The sequence below is a fragment of the Bufo gargarizans genome, chromosome 1, assembly GCF_014858855.1.
Source record: "Bufo gargarizans isolate SCDJY-AF-19 chromosome 1, ASM1485885v1, whole genome shotgun sequence".
Classification (NCBI taxonomy): Eukaryota; Metazoa; Chordata; class Amphibia; order Anura; family Bufonidae; genus Bufo; species Bufo gargarizans.
In genome coordinates this window covers 264,499,594-264,509,800 of record NC_058080.1, presented here as the reverse complement: position 1 = coordinate 264,509,800, position 10,207 = coordinate 264,499,594, and the positions used below count along the sequence as shown (strand labels likewise).

Below are 10,207 nucleotides of genomic sequence, written 5' to 3'. Positions count from 1 at the left end.
TCACACATTGCTGAAAATGTAAAGTCTGCTTTTACATAACTTGGAAAAGAAAATATAACTATAATAATGTGGAGAAGATAGAACTGATTTAGGATAGGGTGCCATAATTTAAACAACATGATATTTTCCCCCCTTGTCTGTAGTCCTCCTAGGGCCAAGTTGGGATCATTTGACATACTGAAGCATATTTTGAAATGAGTTTATTCAATGGGGTATCCTTAGATGCAAGTCCTCAAAGTAGGCTTTTACGTATCTCCTATAGCAATACATGATCTTTTAGGTGGAGAACTTCCTTTAAGAATAATATATTAGTCCAATACATCTAAGCTAAAAACTTGGCCTATCTTAATTTAAAAAAAATGAAGATTGTAAGCCATGACAGGCGGTTCCACACTCACTCTGTACCAGACTGTCACTCATCTATTCACATTTATTGTACTTACTTTTGTCTCATTTTTGTGCTTTATCCATTTTTCAAAGGTCCATCACCCTGGAATTATTTGTACTTTACTATAAATAATAATGATTTTATCATATTGTGTATACAGCTACAGACTGCAGAGAAACCCTTTGTAGCCTGATCCTGCAGTCATGTTTTTCTTCCTTATATTTGTGTCCTCTTCTTCCTAACCTGCTGATACCATAGTAGGAGAGGACAGATGGTAGAGATTAACACATTACATCAATTTGCTGGTCTTATGAAGGTTATAAATACATTTATAGATAAATTCAACTACTCACTTCTGGATGACAGTTATCTACAGACTCATGTTCACCTTTATTAATCTTACAACATTCACATTCCATAGTAGTTCATAGATAGCATATTAGGGTATTTCTTGCACCTGAAACCTCCATCACATCACATTTCTTGGGCACGCCCCCTTTCTTATTAAAGGGAGTCAGTGTGTCACCAAAATATTATGTGGGCATCTGTCAGCAGATTTGTACCTATTAAATTGGCTGACCTGTTGTATGTTCTTTTGGCAGCTTAAGGCATCTGTGTTGGTCCCATGTTCATATGTGCCCGCATTGCTAAGAAAAATGAAACTTTAATATATGCAAATGAGCCTCTAGGACCAACGAGTGTGTTGCCCTTATTCCCAGAGACTCAGATCTCTGTAACTGCTGCACGCTTGATTGAGAGAGCCAAGCCTTTTACATTTGATCATACTTGCCTGGCTTTGTCAATCAAAGTGGAGAGGGCGCAGCAGTTACAGAGAGAGCTGAGCCTCTGGGAATAAGGGCAACACCCCTGTTGCTTCTAGATGCTCATTTGCATATATCAAAACTTCATTTTTCTTAGCAAGGTGGGCACATATGAACATGGGACCAACACAGTGGCCTTCAGCTGCGAATTGTACATGCAATAGGTCAGCCAGTTTCATAGGTACAAACCTCTGACAGATGACCGTTAAACACATAAAAAAAAACAAGCTGTCACTACTTTCTATTCCTTCATGTTGGGAAATTAATCAATACTGTATTAATCTGTATACTATATACAGAGACATAAAAATACCTCTTGGGTGCAGTATAAGTTGGCATACCACACTAGCTGTGACTCAAAAAGAAGGCTGTATAAATCATTCATAGAATATAGATATAATTTCATTCATATAAATATGATCATTGCTGTGCTTTGTCTTTTAAACTATAGAACACAAATACAGTAAAAATGTTTAGCCAAATCTAGTAAGTGTATGTTAAGCAACATTAATGATTGTACCCACATACTATATAATATAGCATTTCCAGTAATGCATGATTACAAAAAAAAACATTTTTGCTAATAGGAAACTTAAAGGCTATGAACACCTTTGGGGGTCATTTTTAAATTACTGCATTGTACTCATTTTGAGCTAAAATAATTTTTTCAATCGGTCTTTATTAAAAATGTTGAGCTTCTTTCTCTGTACAGCTTTGAGATTCTCTAGCACCAGGCTCTATATTTATACTGTGTTCTGCTAGGTAGGTCAGCTGATGGCTCCTTATCTCTGATATCTGACCTTATAAACTGTTTTGAGCTATTAGTAATTAAGAGATAAGGGTTATCAGACAACAAGCACAAAGTGAAAGTCCGATTTTCACAGCTAGGCAGAAGTTAACCTTTTTATGACAAAGCTGCTAAATGTTTTTAATAAAGACCAATTGAACAAATGATTTTAAGCCCAAAATAAATAAAATGCAATCAAAAATAAAATGACCCCAAAGGTGTACATAGCCTTTAATTAGTTTATTTCAGGAATGCCCAACATCTTCACTGAAGAAACATAAACCATTGAAACACATGTTGGGTTTGTAAAACAGCTGGTGCATAGATCATGCGTACAATCAAAAATACAGTATTAGATACTTAGAAACAGATTTCACAAAGTTGTGTTACAGAAAACAGTAATAACATACGCAACATATAAAATTATAAGAAATAGAAACAATACAAAACCACTGAAAAACAAGTAATATTACAAGTAGAAATTGGACATTAATAGACACTTAGGTGTTTTGTTTCTTTTATTTTTTTTAAGCCACAACATCCATAACACAAACTAGCCACTCATTGTCGACTCCTAGAGTGGAATGTACCCGAAAAGGAAATCTAATAGAAATACTTTGTTTTGCTGATGGAAGACTTCCATTTACAATTAAAGTAAAATATAAATTAAATCTGAAGCCTTGGTACTTGGGAATGTATCATGATCCATTGAATATTCTATGAGTATGACACTTGCTCGCAATATTCATGCTTCAGAATCATAATCTTGATATTCCTCCTACACAAATCAGAATAACAGAGAATTAGTAGAATGAAAACAATAGACCTCTTGTGACAGCAAAAAACTGCTCTCAGTATGGAGCAGTAAACAAAATTACAATGACATGACTGTTTGTTGCACCACAATGTGTCATTTATTTACTAGACAGTACAGTTGCATATGAAGGCGCCTATTTGAAGGTTACAATTTTCATGACAGAGAACATCAACACAAACAATAGATCATACTTATAGGTACACATCAAGTTAACACCAGCCATCAGTACCATACTTCTCAAAGAGCTGATCAGCGGAGTGTCGGACCCACACCAGTCAGTTACTGATAATCTCTCCAGACGATAGGTCATCAGTAGGGTTGAGCGAACCTGAACTGTAAAATTCGGGTTCGTAATGAACGTAATGATTTTTGGACCCTGGACCCAAACATTTCAGTAAAAGTTTTGGTTTGGGCTCGGGGATTGGCCAGTGCAGCATGTGACCCAACCACTATATAAGCTGGAGTCACGTAGCGCTGCACGTCACTCTGCTGTGCTTAGTGTAGGGAGAGGATGCTGCTGCTGTGAGGGAGAGAATGGGACAGAATCTTTAATCAGAAGTCCAATTGAACTCAGCGATCTACATAGATTTAGTTGTGTGGGTGCAGTGCACAATCTTTTTACCCTGCCCTGAGCCCAGTGACAGAGAAAAATAACTTTTATCCGTCTGTTAGTTAGGTGGGCGGCGGCGGCCATTTTATGCAAGGTCAGTGCACCAGCACTCTATCTGTGCTTTTGTGACATTCAAATCCAAGCTTGAAATACTGCAATAATAATCTGGTTTTAAAAAAACACACCCTTTTTTGGCAATATCCTACATCTGGTGCCTTTGCAGCATTAGTCAGTATGCAATTTAAGCTAGGAATACAGCTATAATTTTCTAGGTTTTCAAAAACACCTTTTTGGGGCAAAATACACAATTTTACAGCCCTTGCTGCATCTGCACATGTGAAATTCAAGCTTTATATACAGCTGTCATATTCTGTTAGTAAAAAAAAACCACACCCTTTTTGGGCAAAATACTTAATATTGCAGCCCTTTCTGCATCTGTTATTGTTAAAAACAAGTTTCAAATACTTAATTACTTTTCTGGCTTAAAAAAAAAAACAACCAATTTTTGGCAATAATCTTCATCTTGGGCCTCTGCCACATTAGTAAGTGTGCAATTTAAGCTAGAAATACAGCTATAATTTTCTGGGTTTTTAAAAACACCCTTTTTGGGCAAAATACACAATTTTACAGCCCTTGCTGCATCTGCACGTGTGAAATTCAAGCATTATATACTGCTGTCATATTCTGTTATTTAAAAAAAATACAAATTTTGTGCAAAAAACTTAATTTTGCAGCCTTTGTGGCATATGTCATTGTGAGATACACCCTTTAGATACTCTGGTTCTATTCTGCTATTAGAAAAACACCCATTTTGGGGGAAAAAAAAAATCTGCAGCCTTTACTGCATATATCATTGTGAGATACACCCTCTAGGTACTGGGGTTTTATTCTGCTATTAATTAAACACCCCTTTTGGGCAAAAATCTTTAATTGCGGCCTAGTATGGATCTGTACGTGTGAGATACACCCTTTAAGTACTGTCGTTCTATTCTGCTACTAATAAAACACCCATTTAGGGCAAGATCCTAAATTTGAGAAATATGAGGACAGTGTCAAATAAGGGACGGGGCCCAGGTCATGGTGCTGCTGGTGGAGCTCCTGTTGCAGGTAGAGGACGTGGTCGATCTGTGCCAGCTACACGCACAAGTGAAACCCCTTCCTCAGGTGGGAGTAGGCGACAGAACCTGCAGCGGTATTTGGTCGGGCCTAATGCCGCTCTACGAATGGTGAGGCTAGAACAAGTACAGGCGATAGTAGATTGGGTTGCTGACTGTGCCTCCAGTTCCTTCACATTGTCTTCCACCCAGTCTCCTGCTGAAAGATCAGAGTTGGCACCTGCAGCCGATGTCCATCAGTCTTTCACCTCACCCCCATGCAAATCAACCAAGCAGTCTGAGCCCCAAGTCATGCAGCAGTCTCTTCTGCTTTTTGATGACTCTGTTAGCAGAGTTTCCCAAGGTCATCCACCTAGCCCTGTCCCAGAAGTGGAAGAGATTGAGTGCAGCGATGCCCAAACACTTATGTTTCAAGATGAGTACATGGGAGGACCATTGCAGCACGTCTCGGATTACGACGAAACACAGGTGCCAACAGCTGTGGCTTTTGAAAGTGTGCAGACCGACAAGGAGGGCAGGGGTGAAGACTGGGTGGAAGATGATGTGGAGAATGATGAGGTCCTCGACCCCACATAGAATGAAGGTCATGCGAGTGACCTGTGAAGTTCGGAGGAAAAGGCAGTGGTCACACAGAGCCACCAGCACAGCAGAAGAGGGAGCAGGGTGCAAAATCGGAGCGGCCGTCCCCTAGACAGTACGCCTCCTACTGCCCACCGCAGCAAGGGCCTTTGAAATGCTGTCATTCCGACTGGTGGACACAGAGAGTTTTAAAAGCCTTATGGTGGTGGCTGTCCCACAGTACATCGTGCCCAGCTGCCACTACTTTTCCAGGCTTGCCATCCCTTCCCTGCACAGCCAAGTGGGGGACAAAATCAGATGTGCACTGCGCAACGCCATCTGTGGCAAGGTGCACCTCACTACGGATACGTGGACCAGTAAGCACGGTCAGGGACGTTAAAGCTCCATAACAGCACACTGGATAAATGCAGTGGCAGCTGGACCCGAGGCGGATAGCAGTTTGCCGCATGTCCTTCTACCACCGAGGATTGCAGGGCGCTTCAGTTTGCCTCCTGTTGCTTCCTCCTTCAACTCCGCTTTCTCAACTTCATCCTCTACCGGTTCCTCATCCGGTCAGCGTAACACCTTCACCACCAACTTCAGCACAACCAGGGGTAAACAACACCAGGCAGTTTTAAAACATATCTGTTTGGAGGACAAACCCCACACCGCGCAGTAGCTGTGGACGGGCCTTGAATAACAGACCGATGAGTGGTTGGTGGCAGTGAGCCTCAAGCCCGGCCTGTTGGTGTGCGATAATGGGCAAAATCTCCTAGCAGCTTTGGAACTAGCCGATTTGACGCACATCCCTTGCCTGGCGCATGTGCTGAATTTGGTGGTGCAGAGGTTTCTTAATAATATGTCAGAGCTGCTGCTGCTCGCCTGTCGTCACTGTAGCGTAACTTCGGCCTTCGCCTCATATGCGACATGCCCACAAGGTGGAACTCCACCTTGCACATGCTGGCCAGACTGTGCGAGCAGCAGCAGGCGATAGTGGAGTTTCAGCTGCAGCACGCATGGGTGAGTCGCTCTGTGGAACAGCACCACTTCACCACCAATGACTGGGCCTCCATGCGAGACCTGTGTTCCTTGTTGCGCTGTTTCGAGTACTCCACCAACATTGCAAGTGCCGATAACACCGTTCTCAGTGTTACTATCCCACTTCTATGCCTCTTTGAAAAAACGCTGCTGGCGATGATGGAAGAGGATGAGGAGGAGGAGGAGGAGGAGAAAGAGGGATCATTTCGTAGGGTTTCTGGCCAGTCATTCACAAGTGGCTCAGAGGGTGGGCACCCACAAACGCCAGGTACACAATTGTCCAGCCAGGGCACAGTTCTGGAGGATGACGAGGTGGAGGATGAGGAGGAGGAAATAGAGGAGGAGGAGGAACCTTGTTTACAGCAGGGTGGCACCCAGACCAGCTCATGGCCATCACTGGTGCGTGGCTGGGGGGATACAGAGGACACAGACGATACACCTCCCACAAAGGACAGCTTTTCGTTGCCTCTGGGCAGCATGGCACACATGAGCGATTACATACTGTAGTGTCTCTGCAACGACCGCCAAGTGGCCCACATTCTAACTTCTGCTGATTACTGGGTGGCCACGCTGCTGGATCCCCGTTACAAGGATTCCTTAATTCCGTCACTGGATCATGATCGTAAGATCGCAAGTACAAGCGCACGCTGGTAGACGCGCTGCTGGTGGCATTCCCACCTGACAGCGGGGGCACAGTGGAAGCACAAGGTGAAGGCAGAGGAGGAGGAGGAAGAGGTCGCCAACGCAGCTGGGGCACCGCCAGCACTTCAGAAGGCAGAGTTAGCAGGGCCGAAATGTGGAAAAGTTTTGATAGCATGCCACAACAACCAGCTCCACCATCTGATATGGAACGTCTTAGCTGGAGGCGGCATTTCACCAACATGGTGGAGCAGTATGTGTGCACACGCCTACAATTACTGAATGACGGGTCTGCCCCCTTCAACTTCTGGGTCTCCAAATTGGGCACATCGCCTGAGCTTGCTCTTTACGTCTTGGAGGTGCTGGCCTGCCCTGAAGCCAGTGTATTATCTGAACGTGTGTTTAGCACGGCAGGGGGCGTTATCACAGACAAGCACAGCCGTCTGTCCACAGCCAATGTGGACAAGCTTACGTTCATTAAAATTAACCAGGCATCGATCCTACAGGACTTGTCCGTAACTTGTGCAGAATAGACATGTATACCGGCCTTAACCAGCCATTGTTATACTACTGCGCAATTGCTCATTCTTGTATTTTGGATATTTCACACTCTTTTGGAGTGTACCCTAATTAAAAAAATATATATCATTTAACCCAAAAACCAGTGTTGGCTACCTCGTTCTCCTCCACCTCTGCTTCCACCTACACCACTACGTCCACTGCATCCTCCATCTCCTACTACATATGGACCTCTACCTCATAAATCAAGTTTTATTTATTATTTGTACGTATTTTATTCACTAAGTTTAGGTGAAATTCAGCAAATTTTGGGTGTGATATACCACTACTATACCTAGTAGACAGGTTAAAAAGATTCACTAATTTAACTGTTACTTATTCGGGTGAAATTCACCAATTTTTGGGTGTGATGTACCACTGCTATACATAGTAGACAGGTAAAAAAAAAATCACTAATTTGTCTGTTACATTTTCGGGTGAAATTCACCAATTTTTGGCTGTGATAGACCCCTGCTTTGCCCAAGTAGACAGGTTAATACATTTCACTAATTTTTCGGTTACATTCTAGGGTTGACATTTTACAATTGTTGATGTGAATAAACCCCCTATTCTGCATAGGTGACAGGGACCAAAATTTTTAAAAATAATCTATTCCATTGGTGGGTGACATTAACCAATTTCTGGCGATGACAAACCCCTACTCTGCATAGGTGACAGGGACTTAAATTTCTAAAATTAGTCTTTAATTGGCCATTTCCTTCGATCCTTCTGCTTTAACAACTTTTCACATATCGATTAAAATTAAATTTCATCAATTTATCTCCCTTGGATGTGGTCTCTCTTTCTTACACTCCCTCTCCGGCGTGGAACCCTGATTCGCCGATAACTGTGATCAACATGGTAGGCTTAAAAAAGAACATCGAAAGTTGATAGAGAAGATATCCAAATGGATGGTGGACGTTACTGGGGCACCTCTGCATAGGTGACAGGAACAAAAATTTCTAAAAATTGTCTGTTACATTGTCAGGTGACATTTTACCAATTTTGCCCAATGGAAACCCCTGCTCTGCATAGGTGACAGGGAATTAAATTTAAGAAATTCTTCTTTAATTGATGCACGCCACCTCTTTTCATTCAATGCTTTTAAACTTTAACAAGTTGTCCCACATTTGCGCTTCAATAGTTTGTTGCACATTTCCACTGTATCATATTTAATTTGAAACAATTAACCTCCCTTGGATGTGGTATCTCTTTCTCACGCTGCCTCTCCGGCGTGGAACCCTAATTCGCCGATAAACATGATCAACATGGTAGGCTCAAAAAAGAACATCGAAAGTTGATAGAGAAGATATCCAAATGGATGGTGGACGTCACAGGGACGTGCGATCAGGCAGAAGTTATCTAGAGTCAACAAAGCGGCAGCAGGGCCTCTCCTGTCTAACGTTTCCTAATCAAAAATATCCCAGTGACATTCCCTGTAATTTTTAATTAATCATTCAAATAACAGGGCATCTTAAGAGTCCTGTATTGTTATTTATCGTCACTACATCCCCAAGTCGGGAGTGGATAATTGCCGCTCCCCCCCTCCTTTCCTTCAATTCTTCTGCTTTAATAATTTGTCCCACATTTCAGCTCAATCACAATTAAATTTAATCAATTGATCTCCCTTTGATGTGGTCTCTCTTTCTCAGGCTCCCTCTCCGGCGTGGAACCTTGATTCGCCGCTAAACGTGATCAACATGGTAGGCGCAGAAAAGAACATCGAAAGTTGATAGAACAGATATCCATTTGGATCGTGAACATCACAGGGACGTGCGACATGGTGGGGCAGTATGTTTGCACACGCCTACACAAACTGACTAATGGTTCTGCCCCCTGCAATATCTGGGTCTCCAAATTCGGCACATGGCCTGAGCTTGCCCTTTATGCCTTGGAGGTGCTGGCCTGCCCTGCAGCCAGTGTATTGTCTGAATGTGTGTTTAGCACGAGGGGGTTATCACAGGTTATATTTACCAATGTTTTGGGGTGTACCCTAATTAAAAAAAATATAAATAAATTTAAAGCTAAAAAGCAGTGTAGGCTACCTCCTCCTCATCCACAGCCGCTTCCACCTACATCGCCAGATTTACCACCTTCTCAACCTCCTACTCCATATAGACCTCGTCCTCCTAGATCAAGATTATTATTTTTTATTTTTACGTATCTTATGTTATTTAAAGTCATTTCCCTATCCACATTTGTTTGCAGAACACTTACCATGCTCTTAACCACATTTTGATGCCATTTGCAGCCCTCAGCCCTGACATTTTTACAGCCATTTTAGTGCTCAAAAGTTTTTAGTCCCCATTGACTTCAATGGGTTTCGGGTTTCAAGTTCGGGACCCAAACTCAAATTTTTTTGTGAAGTTCGGCCGAACCCATCGAACCCGAACATCCAGATGTCCGCTCAACTCTTACGATTTTATTCTATTTTTTTTTTATTTTCATGTACTGTAAATGCCATTTCTTGCAGATTTGACGACAAGGACATCATTATTTCAGTTTTGTATCACATTAGAAAGGTTAAAGGGATATTTCAATAAATAACTCGGAAAATCCTTTTAATATGATCACCACCACTGTGTGCTCTGTGAAGTGAGGCTCTTTAATATTTAGGGCAGCCTGGGACCTTCTGCAGAACATCTAGGTTAATGTCTGGTGAGGTAAACCTGCCACCACAAAATGCAGTGCAATATGCAGATTGATATATAGTTGAGCAGATTGATATATATATATATATATATATATATATATATATAGTTGAGCAGATTGATATATAGTTTTTTGGGGAAAATATTCAGTAAAATGTGTAATTTATGCATTTATATCTCTGCTATTTCTGATTTTATTGTTCACGGAACAGGTGTTATCAGTGA

At 41.9% G+C, this 10,207-nt stretch overlaps 1 protein-coding gene across 1 annotated transcript in view; it reads right to left on the bottom strand.

Moving 5' to 3' along the window:
• Positions 1-1,354: 1,354 nt before the first annotated feature.
• SNCA (synuclein alpha) overlaps positions 1,355-10,207 on the bottom strand; it is a 170,532-nt gene continuing 161,679 nt past the window's right edge. The window contains exon 6 of the mRNA XM_044276919.1: positions 1,355-2,774. Coding sequence (XP_044132854.1) covers positions 2,742-2,774 — 33 coding nt within the window. The 3' untranslated portion in view covers positions 1,355-2,741. The remainder of the gene's footprint in view (positions 2,775-10,207) is intronic.